This window comes from Taeniopygia guttata, chromosome 4 (genome assembly GCF_048771995.1).
Source record: "Taeniopygia guttata chromosome 4, bTaeGut7.mat, whole genome shotgun sequence".
Lineage (NCBI taxonomy): Eukaryota > Metazoa > Chordata > Aves > Passeriformes > Estrildidae > Taeniopygia > Taeniopygia guttata.
Genome location: NC_133028.1, coordinates 47,260,617 through 47,275,049, shown reverse-complemented (window position 1 = coordinate 47,275,049; position 14,433 = coordinate 47,260,617). Strand labels below are relative to the sequence as shown.

Genomic DNA, 14,433 nt, shown 5'->3' with positions numbered 1-14,433 from the left:
AAAAAAAACAAAAACCTTTAAGTTTGTTTATTAATGCTACTTCATTTTACTATTACATAATTTATCTTTGCCAAATTCAGCCTTATTGTGATATATGGATTTCTCATGTAAAATTCCAACACAGATTTGATTCAAAGCAGAATACACTCAGCCCATGAAACTCTGGTCATACGCAGCTCTTCAAGTCAAATCATGCAAAACCTTCGGCCTTTTGATGACTTGCACCTGTTTTACAAAAATTTTTGAAGAACGCCTGCCTATTCAGAAATTGTTTTCCTCCCCACTTAATAACTTCTGTACCACAGTCTCACTTCAAGTTTGCCAAAAGCAAACTAACAGCAATGATGGCATGAAGAATTCTTGTCCAATCAATGAACAGACAACTGTTTAATGTAGCTAAATAAAATGCACTCATCCGAATCCATCAGATCATGTTTTCTCCAAACCAGTAAACAGCTGCAGACACAGTCTGCTTCCCATCAAATGCTCCATGTATAACAAACTATACCTTGTATCTGATGGTTCACTAGTAATTTTTCAATACCATGACTTTCAAAACATATGACAACTATATTTTATTGAAGAAAGGAATGGACTTAGACTGTCCAAGCCACAAATTGAAGACCAACCCAGAAACTGTACTGTAGGTGCCAAAAGTCTGCTGAATGTCAGTATTTTCTGGCATTTTTATTGTTACGAATACAAGTGCAGACCAACTTCTTCAAAGAAGAATCACACTTGAAGCATGACAGAAAAGGAAGTGCTCACAACTCCTTTTATAACAGCACAGGAGCAGAGAAAATAACTCCTTTAACACTGTCTGGAAAAGGTATCTCAAAGGAGTAGTTGGAAATGTGTTTAAAAGATGGAGAACCTTAAAGATAAATATACATCCTGCATTCTGGTCTTTGGTAGCAACACTAACAACTAGCAACTTGGAAAAACTAAAATTTTGATTCCCACTTGAGTGAGACTGTTAAAGTATAAAACATCTACCCACCATAATTTTTTGTGACTTATTTTCAATTAATTCACAAGAAAAAAATCCTTGTATGCACAGGAAGACAGAGGAAACCAGCTAGACTGAGACACATTTTCAAATCTCTGAACAGCAATAAACCATTGTGAGCTTAAATCAGGTATTTACTATTTTTGTGTGACTGTACATAAATTTCCAGCCTTTAAAACATTTAACTGACTCCTGAACATACTTTAGAGAGCTGATTTTGCACTAGTGTGACTGTTATAAACTGAAATTAAGTGCACACTTTCAGTGAGCACAACAACAACGAGGATACTAAACTGAGAACATGCAAACAGGAAACAATGACCTGGACTACAATCTCTCTCAGGGAAGACAGTGGACAGTAGTCTGGTGAAAAATGGGATATCAATACCTAAAATTCTTATCCTACCCTTATCATACCCTCTTATCCATGGTTGCAGCCTGAATTTCCCGTGGCACACAACTCCAAAAGAGCTCCCCTGCTGTTACAGTGATGCCCAATGGAAGCACGGTAAAGAAAACTGGGATTAATGTCACTATTAGAAGCATTAACTGCAGTTACTATGTCTACATGGCTATCCACTGAAAAAAAACCCAAAACACTAGAGAGCTGTAATAAATTCCTTTTCAATACCTGCTTACCTGGGGTAAGAATTGTGAAAACCTGACACTCATTTCCTCCCTTTGAGAGTTCTTGAAATTTACCTGATATGAGTTTTTGTAACAGAAGGGAAAATTTACCTGAGAAGGGTTCTTATAGCTTATTCCAGGATCCCAAATATGCAACACTCAAAGCAGAAAGTAATCTGGCCATAAATTACAAAACACTTACTTGCATTAATCTTTGAAAACAAAGTTGAGCATGTTAACTTTGAGGACAATGACAATCTCTGAAATTCCTGGGGACTGCTGACACAGTACAGTTAGGTAATGAATGAATGAATTCTTGAATATGTCACAGCTCCAGTTTCTGGTGAATGTTTGATGGTATGCTCAGTAAAATGACTTTCTGCATTGTGACAGAACACAGCAGCAAACACTTGAAGCTCTAATTTCCAGTATTTGGCCCCTACATACAACTGGTCTATTAGAATTAGAAAACCTGGGGAAAGTCTGAAGATAATTGAAGAAAGAACATTGCTACATTTCTTTTTTTAAAATATATTTCATATATTAAGGATTGTATACTACACCTGATGCATGACTTCAGCAAAGATTAGCTGCAAATAACTAATAAACAGCTGTATGGCCTGTTTTCCAAAATGTATAGAACGATAAACTGTCCATAATGTAATGTCTTGAATTTCAGCCCTGACATAATAGAAGATTTCCTGCTGACTTTACATCAGCTTGTAGTACAGGTGCAAAGGACTTCGGTTACTGGCAAGCATAAGGAAAATTAATCTAGAAACCAGAAGAGCAGTTTCTCACATTCCATAAACAGTTGAAAGAATTAATTGTAATAGCACACGCGTCAGCTCCGGATGTGTAGCCAGCTATGCTATCACTGACCAATGTAAGGAGAATTCATAAAATAGCCAAATATTCCCTCCAAAAGTAACTGATATAGACAGATCACATAACCAAAAAGTGGGAATTGGTCCTCCCAACTTATTTCTGGAAGTCTCTAAGTCTCCATAGGAATAAAAAAATTCTGGTTTCACAAAAAAAAATAAAAGGAAAAGGAAAATGTCAGTCTTGCAAGAAACATCATTTGAAGTGAACATAATTTATCCTTTAGGTACTACTGCAAAAACCATAATTCACAGTAGATGAAACTTTAATGCCTCTAAAAACTGTGGATATACATACAGGCTATATTGTAGCCCTTATCCTCAAGTGTTACAACATCCAGAAGAAATCCCAACTGGCTCATTAAAAGAAAGATCTGACAGCAGAACAATTTACTACAGCAAAAACTCTCTCAAGACAAGAGGAAAAAAATAAACCCAGGCTTTGTGCTACTACTTTTAACAGAGCCACAGCCCAAAGAGCTGAGGTAACACCACAAACTAAGGAAATAACTTCTTTCAGCAGGCCAAAACTCAAAGTTGCATACCTTACCAACCTTTCTAAAAAGATCTAAAAAACCCTTCTGGAGGCCACAAAAGACATGCTAGTACAAAAGGGCAGAATGGATGTGCATGTAGACCACACCTGCTATCTGAGGAAGTTTTGTCAGAGAATCTATGTAAATATATTACATCATGCAATTTAAAGCAAATTAAAATAGATACATGCAAGCCTTCTCCAAAACAGTCTAGAAGGAAGCAGGCAGTCTGGGCTGCCTCTCATCTGACACCAAGACACACATGCTCAAAGAACAGTGTGAGAACTGAATTAAAAAGGAATGAAAAGAACTTCTGCTTTAAATGTTCCTGGAACCTTGCACAATAGGAACCTGATGCAAAACTTTGTGAAGAACTATATATCACACATGAAAAACCCTTTACACCTAATACCTCTTTATCTTAAGAAAAAATGGAAGCTGTATTTCCCCAACATTCCTCAAGTTACAGCCCTCTGCAACACACACTGTCATACAAGTTCAAGTCCACAAAATGCTAACACAAACACAGGGCATATTATCTGACATCTTGTCCACTTTCTAGATGATAAATTAATAGATTTCTAGAAATAAAAAACACACACGAAATTCCATCTGTTCTAGTGAAAGCTGTATTTCATCACCTAGCAGACTAAACCATCACATTAATTCTTAGAAAGTTCCATATCCTGTCTGGTTTTATTTTTGAAAGGAAACCCCAAAACTACAGTATTTTCTGAGTCACAAAGTATTTCTTTTAATTGTTAGCAGGTTCCCCATAACAAAATTTCACAGAAATGAGTACTCCCTCTTTGGGTGCATATTTTTATCTGCTAAACAATGCCTTTAGGTTAAGGGAGTTTAACAGAGTAAAATTTAGATAAACGAGTGAAGTTAAAAGATGGTCCAGGATTTTGCCGCAGATGATACATGAAATAATGATGAGTGGATTTGAGTTAGCTTGACACCTCACCTGACAGGCTTTCTTTCTCGTAGCAAATCTTCCAGACTCTTCTCACAGTGTTCAGCTGCCACAACCAGTCTCTCTAATTCGGAAAAAAGAAAGTATAAGAGGACTGGAATCCAAATGAAACTCTGAGAGTAGAGACTTCTTCTTTTACCTATTTGGCAGATGTTGAAGGATTTGGACATACATTGTACATAAAATTACACATATGAATAACACCACTATTTTTTGTTTATGAGATACAGAAAATTATTTTCCCAGTTTCCTTGTGCAAAGCACTGTCAATCCAACCATCCAAGCATCCAGTAATCTACTAAAAAATACCTAAGCCCTCAGCCAATGTCAGTCAGAGTCAACTGAAGAAGAGAGGTCTGAAAGATAAGTATATATAAATTTGCAGAAATGCATGGCTGGGTTGATGAAGAGACTCAAAGTAAGCCAAGCTCTGAGAAAAGGGACTCAGGGTGAGCACAGGAGCTTCAGTCCTGACAGGCCAATGAGCACACTGCCAGCTGTAGCACCTCTTGCCCAACATGGAGCTGTAGGGATGCTCTGAAGATGGATGGGCTGCTTCTGAATATGGAGGGAAAACCAAAAGTATTGTTGCACTGAAGACAACAACCACACAGTAGGAAAAGACAAATGTGCAAGAGGCTACAGGGTCATGTGAGGAAACTCCCAAAACAGCTTTGATACTTCCAGTAACCTAGCAGTCAATGTTTACATTCAAAATCAAATCAACTAAACTATCCCAAACATTTTAATAACATAACTGTTACAGTAAGATAATGATGGAAAACTGAGGAACACAGTCATCACATTATAGCTGGAATGCTTGTTACTCAACTCTGTTTGTCCTTTTTCCATTCAAAAGACCATTTAAGCTTACTTTGGAAGAAAAAAAATTGAGATTGCCATCTACAATGCTAGCATAGATATTAAAAAAGTTTAATTTTACAAAAGAATAATTTGAATGTTTTTCTTTTAGTTTTATATTCCCCCTTTGAAAGCCTTTTGTGGGGGAATTTATACATCTAATTTATTTTTGCATTGTTTTCCTTGCCTGCTCTCACATTTTTCTGCTAGAGTAGAAACTGACATTTGCAAGCAGAACTCCACAAACATTAAATCATTAGGCATAGAACTGACACATGGAAAGTTCTTCCAGTATCAAAATGATACAATATACTGCCAAATTTCCCATTATATATCAAAATTATTAGCTGGCATTCTAACCAATGTTAAAACAGAGCACTTGCCTGACTTCATGGTTAGACATTTTATTTACTATCCTTCAGGTTACTTCAACTATAAGAAGGAAATTTTTTCCTTCATTTTTATACACACACATAAATCTTCATGCTATTTACTCTTTGTAATCAAAACCACCATGTTTTATTATTTATTTTTTATTTATTAAATGTTATGTTAGTTAATACTTCCTAATCTTTCATCACAAACAATACTGTAAGAAAATCTTAGGGTTTCTTTCAAGCAGTACCAGTAAATACAAATGAAAATTATTAAATTTTCTAGACCTCCTGACTGCATAAGTGAAAAATTACATGTTTGAGGTTGAAGGAAAACACATAAAGAACTCCCTGACCTACAGAATACTTCAGAATCTGGAGCTGGCAATATCCTAATTCCGTAAAAATCTGAAACATACCATCATACTGCATTCTAAAAGGGAAAAAATTACTTGCCCTACTTTATGAGACCCTGTAGCTAATCAAATACATACAATGCACTTTTGTATGAGAACAATGTGGATTTAAACGTTAAAGGTGGCAATGACTTAAATTGTCACAGGTGTTGCAGTATTTTTGTGGAAATTAAGTGCTGTAGTCCTGCTGAGCTTGCAACAGAATGTCTAGAGCAGAAAGAAAGAACCTAAGATTTGTTTGAGCTAACAATAACAGATACTGAAAAAAAACTTACAAAACTGTACTAGAATAAAGTAACCACTAGTGGGAGAAATCTTAAAGAATTCAAAAGATAATAATACAGGAAGCTTGCAGCCAGGACATGAGATGACGACACCAGCTGCAAATCAAGTACAAGAAACTCAGCCATCACATGAAAATGTTCACAAGATGAGAACATTGGTGTAGGAGTTCTCCATCAAAAATACATGTATTTCCATATTCTACACACAGACATGGCAGAGCAATTGAGCTCAGGAATTTCAGTGAAGTATAAAAAGAAGGAAGTTCTAAGCTTTTATTTGTTACTGTAACATGACAAGACAGGACAGACAACTAATCTCTGCTTTGAGTCTACAGAGAAGGAAAAAAACCAACACCACTGGTCATAGCAAAAGTATTCAGGAATTTTGAGACTGAAAACTGGCACTTGCTGGTGCTTTGAAGGCAGTATTCTGCTCAGGCACCTTAAAATATATTGTCACCAAAAAAACCCCAAACCCAAAACTGAAATCATACAAAAAACTTGCTTATTAAACAGATACTCACCATGTTTACCTCTGGTAAGGTCAATGTACTGGCAAAGTCTGGGATGGGTGATTGTTTTAAGGATTTGAAATCTCCCCAGAATTTTTATGGAGTTAGGTGTTAGAGGGAGGCCATTACTTCCACAGACATCATGCGGCAGAGCAGAGGCAAAGAATGTGGAGGCACCCATCACAGTGTCTTTTAAAGGAAACATCTTTTTCACACAATCTTAAGCCCTTCAGAGCAATTCGTGTTCCTTCAATAGAGAACACAGAGTAAAAATATATCAGCAAAAGATACAGACTCAGATTACTAGCTGTTTACAAAATAATACAATTAAGATTTTTTTTTTCTTCAGTAAGTCACACAGGAGAAACAGAAGACTTAACAATTTGGTCTCAAAATTACTATTTCTTTAAGGGAACAATCTCGCTCAAAGCACAAAATTCCCAGAAAAAAATACTAAATTTATTTGTGAATCCCAACTGACAGCAACTCCATACAGGTTGCAAAAGGTCTTTTATATGCTAAACATATTTACTATGTCTATACAAATGGATATTACAAAAGATACCTTCTGTTTTAACTAATACAGTCCAACCTAGGATCGTAAAGCAAACATAAAAGACCGATCACATTTGTGTTTTTTTTTTCTCTTGAAGTAACACAGACATGAGATATGTACCTTTACATTCTAATAAATATCAAAATAAATCATATTGAATATAAATGTATAGTGTTAAGGAAGCAAACCTAAAAAAGGAAGAAAAATCTGAAACAGGTTTGACCATGGGAATATTTATATTACTATTTGTATTAAAAGTCTTATTTATAAAGATACAATACTTTCATATGTCATGAATATTTCATACTTTTTTGCAGATGATTTACTTTTAGGATGCCAATAATGCACATTACAGTTAGAATTTTCCACTGGAACGACATCAATTGGACAGAGTGCAAGCACAAAGATTTACTGGCATGCAGCAGATTCCAATTGGAAACCCATGTGTATTTATAATAAGAACCCCATTCGTATAAAAACATTTGCCAAATAAACTACTCAACATCAGAAAGAAAATATATGTTAAACACTTAGAAAAAATAGCTTAGTTTACATATTAAATTATAATCTTGCTTGGTACAATGATCCTCTAATGCTTGCTCTAAAATAGAAGAAAACCAAGTTACTAAGATTAGCGTGGAGGGGAGGGGGAATAAGATTATGCCTAGCAGCAAGATTCATCATGTCTTGAAAAAGGTAAATATGTAGTGTACAATATATTCACTGAGGTAAAATGTTCTCATTTTTACTGTAGAAAAATACCTTTCGATAATACTTCTCTAACACACTGTACCTGCATTCAGCTGACATTTAGAAAGGAATTTTAATAGAAAGAATTTTTAAGTCCAATCAATTCAATAACCATTTTAAGTGATTAAACTTTCCTTGCATTCCAGATCACCTGGCTTACAAGGAGGAATTACAGCATCTGGAATTTTTTCAAGTAGGTAACTGCACACTTATCACTCATCCCCTTTGGTTGGAAACCAGATGGGCAAAAGCAAGACATGAGATAAGCAAAAACCCTTCTTGTCACCCACCTAAAGAAATCAATAAAGAATTTTAACATGTATACAATAAAACATGTTCTCTTACCACAGAGTTAATTACAGGGAATCTATGAAAGCAATGAAAAAGGTTTTCTCTGATATCAGCAGCCAGTTCTGTCAATTGCTACCCTCAAAGCCAAATTCTGATTGCCCCTTAATTCTCAGTTTACATAAATTTCAGAAACTGATTTGAAAAATAAAACAACCCCAAACTTAAGCCTTCCACCACCTTTAGAAAGGGACACATATTACAGCTTAAATGAAAAGGGTTTTTTTAACAAACATTTTTCAGTCTCAACACTTCTCTAGTGACTTACTGACATTTCTAAATTCAAAAAGAATGATATAGAAAAATATAAAAATTTTAAAATCTCATCTGAAAAGTGCTCTTCTCTGACTTTTTTAAATTGAGGAGGTTTATTTGTTTGTTTTTGGTATCTTTTTTCAGTCCACATTAAAGTCTAGCAGAACTATAAACAAGGAGAGTGTAACACATTGTCCTTACTTCAATGCACACAATTCTACACCTCAAACTCATTTTTACTATATAGAATAGACACATACTGCATTAATTTTATGATTTGAAGGAATTGATTATATCCTGCAGAACTTCCCCATAACTTTGAAATAAAAACAGGATGAGAAGAAGAAAGGTTGTTATTTTAAACTGACATCAGAACCAGTTAATGCAAATTCAATTTTGGGGTTGAATTCTGGAAATTCAATTCTGATAATCCAAACCAGCAAGAATGGAAGAGGAAGTGAAGACTTGTCTTTCTAGTGTCATCTAAAATTACTGAGTCGCTGTTTCCATATATGAGAGACAGTCTGTCACATCTGTGAAACGTGCCTGGCATAAAGATCAGAAGTCCAGGAGTGGATTCGTTGCATCTCACCTCTGAACAACCTTCATCATCTCCCTACCTTCATCCAAATCACCCTTAGAAACCTTCCCAGTACACAAAAACACTCACAATGTTCTCAGCAAAATCAGAAAAAAAAACCCAAAAAAGACCTTTAGAAATTCCTGTTCAATATTGAGATTAGCACCATTTTGAAAATCTTACCGTAGGTAGCTTTTTCGAGTCCAAAAACAAGAAATAAAATACAAAGTGGAACTCCACCTATTGAGCAATTTATTTGATCCTCCAAATATTTACTGCTCTCAGAGAAAAAATGTTTTTTCTTCAGAAGTCAGCCTTTTCTACAACCATCATTACCAACTTCTTCACTGCAACAGTGCTAAGGTGATTGAGTTAAGGGGCACTAAGAACTCTACCCTTAGGGAAAAAAAAAGTCAAAACATAATAAATCTGATTCACAGAAGGAAATATTGCACATACAAAGACCTGAATGAGTCCATCCAGTGGACTCATAAATAAATTTCTCCATCTATAGATTTCTAAAGCATCCACATCCAGAAATAATGGAAAGTAGCCCCATTAGGAATTTGAAATTCAGGTGTAAATATTCCTTACCTTATGAAGGCAGATTTTCTGATTTAAAAGACAATTATATTGCAATTAAATTATTTTTAAAGCAATTGAGAGCAATTTCAGGAGAGCACCTAGCCTAAACATAGTATACTTAATACTTTTCCCTTAAATCATGGTATGTTAAACAAAGTGGGCCATTCCATAGGAAGAAATTCTTCCACAAAATAACTTTGCTCTTAAGTCTTAAATTATTCCTGCTACAATTACAGTAATTATTAATTTGATAAAATAACTGAAATAGAATACAAGATTCTAACTAGTGTTGCTACTTCACAAAAAAACCCTGAAACTGAGTGATTTCATAAAGTTTATTAAAATGCAAAATAGGTATTGAAAAAAAGTTGAATTCTGCTACATCAGTGAAAACTAAAAATGGTACTAATGAAGACCTAAAAGGGGGTTTGTCACCATTTGATTTATCCAACACACATCTGCTCAGGAATTAAACCTGGCACCAGAGAAATCACTTTTACCCGCTTCTCTAAAGGACTCACAGAAATGCTGGGAACTCTGATCACCCCTGTGCTGCTACAGACTCACTGGCCAGAGACACCCTGGGGAAAGGGAGGGGATGGGGGAACGGGGTGGGAATGGGCAGGGGGGAGGAGTGAGGGGATGGGGTAGAGGGGATGGGGAATAGGACAGGGATGGGGAAGGGGGAATGGGAATGTGGAATGGAGAATGGGGATGAGGAATAGGACAGGGATAGGGGAAGGGGGTGGGGATGAGGATAAGGACAGAGGGACGGGACAGGCAAAGGAGCGGCAGGGAGGAAAGGCAAAGGAGCGATAGAGAGGCAAAGGAGCGACAGAAAGGCAAAGGCTCCCGCGGTACCTGCGCCAGCGCCGCCGCCCCCGGCGCGCCCCGCCCGCCCCCGGTGATGTCACTCCTCCCCGCCAGCTGCTCGCTGTAGGGCCACAGGGGCGACCTGCACAGTGCCTGAGCTTTTTTTTTTTTTTTTTCGGGTTATTGAAAATAAAATTTAAAACCCCAACATAAAATAAAAAAAACAAACAACCGAGAGAGAGAGGGGGAGAGAGTTTAACCCCCTTCACCCCGTGTGTGTGCGCGCTCTGCCAGTGCTCCGGGAGCGACGCGCTGGGCGCCCAAACCCTGCGCTAGTCGGGGAGCGAGGCGCTCCCGAGCGCCTGCTTGCAGACGTCAGGCGCTCGTGGAGCAGCCCCGGGAGCGGGGCCTTCTTCGGCGGGCGGGCGGCGGCGGCGGCTCTCGGTTCATGTGAGTGTCCGGCGGCTCGGCCGCGCTCCGAGCGCACCGCTCACCGCGCTCCCGGTGCCCCTCGCCGCGCTCCCGGTGCCCCTCGCCTCGGTGCTCCCTCGGCAGCCCCTGCGAAACTGCGCTATGGGTGCCCTGGGGCTGCCCCGCGGGTCGGGCCGGGCTCCCTGCGGTGGGTGGGAGCCAGGCGGGGTCCCGCTAATTTGCTGCCGCTAGTTTGCTGCGGGTGCCCCGTGGCGGTGGTCGTAGCGAGGCCGCCCTTGTGGGGCAGTGCCCGCGGCGGAGGGGCAGGATGGGAGCGGCGCTCCGGCCGTGGTTCAGTCCATCCCAGGGGTTTGATCCCGGGCTCGAGGTGCCCGCTGGCTGTAGGGCGGCGTGGCAAATGCAGGTCCCGCGCTTCGCGTGGAGGATGTGAAGCGTTCATCTCAAAGCGGCTGTGGTCCTTTATTCAGTGCTGTCATTGGAATGAGCGTTTGGGAGCGGTGGAGGCTGGGGGGCTGTGCGAGGAGATGGTGTATTAGCCTGGAAAGTGCATGCACGGAGCATGCACTGACGTTTGCCATTATTAAAGAAAACGCAGATGCTGTCTCACTTTTGGTTAATTGTATAACAGTCGTTACACCTTCGTCATGAGTGAAGACCCGAGTATAGCCCAGTATTTGGTCCGTCCGCAGCAGAGGTACAAGGTTTAGCATACAGCACGTGTTCGGTGCAGGGCCGCGTGCATTGAACCGACAGGGATGAGCTTATGGCTATGCTGCCAGCACAGCCACCCAGCACATGGCACCAGTCCTGATCCTGGCACCACACTGTGTCTGCTGGGTATCTATCAGTATTAAATCAGTCTATGTCAGTACATTATATATGTACCTGGGGCTCATCAATAAGTGGTTTTGAGCTGGGTTCAGCCGCTGGCAAAATAAAGGTAATACTACTACAAACTGAGTAATACTTGCATTTCTTGCTCTTTCACTTTCTTTAACTCAGAGATATTTATTTTCTTTTAAGAAAAGTTACTGCTTTTCACAAGTAGTTCTGGGGTTTAGGATACTTAGATGACATCGGCAGTAAGATGAGGCAGTAGGGATTAAATACAGCCTCCCGGTTTGGTATGTCCTTACCATTCACTTGTTAGATTATCCTTCAGTTATGTTTAAATTTTATTGCACCCTGTTGAAAAGGAAGCCCAAATTCTATAAAACCAGGCAAAACCAAAGTCTGAAATGTGAGTTTTTAATACTGGATGTTGCTAAAAGGTATAAGGCCTTAGAAATTACTAACAGAAAGAACTTCGACAGATGGGGATAAAGTGGGAGTTTTAGCTTTGGGGTTTTTTGACTTAATTTTTGCAAGGGAACAGTGTTGTATATTTTTGGGTAGCCTCAAGGGTCATTGCTCATCAATACAGCTTCATGATAATACATCCTCTCCACCCTGTCACTCCTTAACAATATATTCCTGTTGAAGTAATTTTGACTTATGAGAACATTATGCAATATATTTGTGAGTTACTTTGTTGTTTTAGCAGCACTGAATCCTGAAGGTCCAAGATGTTGAAGGCAGAAATTATTCTTAAAACTAGTTTCAGCAAGTTTGTGCTCTAGAATGTCTCTTCCTGTTGTAACTATATGCATATTTTCCATACATTGCTCTAGGTATCTTTGTTTATTTTACACCTTTTAATGTAAAGAGAGAAGGAAACAACTTTTCATTCTTCAGATTGAAGGCAGTGGATTGTGTGAAGAAAATGGTATTGAATGAAAAAGGATATTTGCTAAAGAAAATTTGTGCAAATCCTAAAATAGCCCATCAGATTGGAGCAATAGGACTTGAGTTGCCTAGAGCCTTGAAGACTTGATGCTTCTGATAATGAAGCATATTTGAATGGAAAAACAATCTGAAAAATAAGTTTAATGCAGAAAGCTATGATGATATAGCCTTAATATTGTTGTAACTCTAATTTACCATGAATTTACTAGTGTCAAGTTAACTTAGGGTCTTTTTATTGAAGGAGGGCCAAACAGTCTGTGGATTTTTCTTAATACTATCAGTTTCTCAGCTTCCCTGCCTTTTCCCCATTAAAGTAGTATAAATAATTTTATGTATGTCATGTTACTCTGAAAAAGCTTGATATCAGACTGAAGAGTGGATCTTGAATTGACAAGAAAAACCACATATTGAGATGCAAAATAGGAGATAAATGCTATCCCTGACCTGTCTAGACCAAGAATGAAAAGAAGAATTGAGTTCATGTGTGCCTACAAATCCCACATACTTTACAAGTTCTCATGAACATACTTGGGAAATACCTACATAATAAAAACTACGTAAAACAGTTGTCATTGGAAGAATTGGTCAGGTGAAAGACACATTGGTCACAGAAAGACAAATCTGATATTAACCATAATATTTTTAAAGTTTCCTGATTATGATCTGATTATGTCACAGCTGTTAATTCATGTTTGTCTCTTCTGAGGGAGTGTTACCTCAACTCTAGAGAAGGTCAAATGCTAGCCAGCATAGACAAAAGTGAGGAGTCGGCACAGAGGGCAGCTGGTAGGAACATCAGATGTGAGCAAAGTAAACAGCACCTCTTCCTTCCCACAGTGGGATGAGTTATATGATGTCAGTCCAGCAGAGACCCCAGAAACCCCTGCGTTCTCCTGAACAGTTACCTGTATAGATCTTACCTTCACCAAGAAACATTTCTGCTGTTTGATATCCTGTCATGCTGGGGTGAGGGGAAATCAATGTTTATTTTTCATTTCTATGGTTACATTAGTATTAAACAACAGGGGGAGGAAAAAGGTCTCCAATGTTTTTTTTTCCTCCAGTGCGATGGAAGCCGTCCTTACTCATAATTTAATATAGTTTAAAAAAGATTTGGATACTTCTCAAAGCTGCCTTCTGCTGTCTTTTTTCTATTAATATTTTGTAGTATTGAATTTTATATTTCACTGTGCTTGGGGAAAAGTGCTTTCTTTAAAAAAAAATCCTTTAAGGAAAATCTTGAAATGACTGCAGATCAGTAAGTCATCAGTTTAACAATTTTTTCTCTTAGAGGAAAAAAAATTGCAGTGCTGTCTGCATTATGATGTTAGAGGTCAATTTATTCAGAGTGAGTATAAATTTAATACATTTGTATTTTAGTTCACAGGTGGTTTCTTTATCCTGCTTTCACACTTAACAAATCTTTCATGTCTATTATGTTGTCCCAAATAAACACACTTGAATATCTGGAACTATCACAGAAGGGCAAGTTTTTATTGCATGGTTTTTTAAGTTAAATAAAACACAGGCATGTAAAAGACAGAAATGTGATTGGGTTTGTAATACCGAGTGTAACAAAAGGACCTTAGCAGAAGAGGAGCAGAAGATCTTCTCATCTACTGTAACTTAATCACTTCTGACAGATGTTTGCCTAGCCTGTTTTTAAAACCTTCCAGTGATGGATATTCCACATCCTCCAAAGGCAGCCTGTTCAGTCTATTACTTACTTGAAAGTTTTCCAAAACTTAAATCTTGCTTTCTTTTTCATGTCTGCATCAGACCTGGTGAACAGTTTAGTCCCATTCTTGTACCAACTTGCTTTGTCTTTGAAGAACAAGACCAGGTCT

The 14,433-nt window shown here is 38.2% G+C and overlaps 2 protein-coding genes across 2 annotated transcripts in view; one reads left to right on the top strand and one right to left on the bottom strand.

Annotated features, from left to right (window-relative positions):
* TBCK (TBC1 domain containing kinase) overlaps window positions 1-10,442 on the bottom strand; it is an 88,840-nt gene extending 78,398 nt beyond the window's left edge. The window contains exons 1-3 of the mRNA XM_002196650.6: window positions 10,418-10,442; window positions 6,495-6,729; window positions 4,027-4,099 (exon numbers count right to left, since the gene is read on the bottom strand). Of these exons, the coding sequence (XP_002196686.4) occupies window positions 4,027-4,099; window positions 6,495-6,687 (266 nt within the window). The 5' untranslated portion in view covers window positions 6,688-6,729; window positions 10,418-10,442. The remainder of the gene's footprint in view (window positions 1-4,026; window positions 4,100-6,494; window positions 6,730-10,417) is intronic.
* Window positions 10,443-10,662: 220 nt separating this feature from the next.
* Window positions 10,663-14,433, top strand: part of AIMP1 (aminoacyl tRNA synthetase complex interacting multifunctional protein 1) — a 32,034-nt gene continuing 28,263 nt past the window's right edge. Inside the window, exon 1 of the mRNA XM_002196676.7 lies at window positions 10,663-10,819. Coding sequence (XP_002196712.5) covers window positions 10,818-10,819 — 2 coding nt within the window. The 5' untranslated portion in view covers window positions 10,663-10,817. The remainder of the gene's footprint in view (window positions 10,820-14,433) is intronic.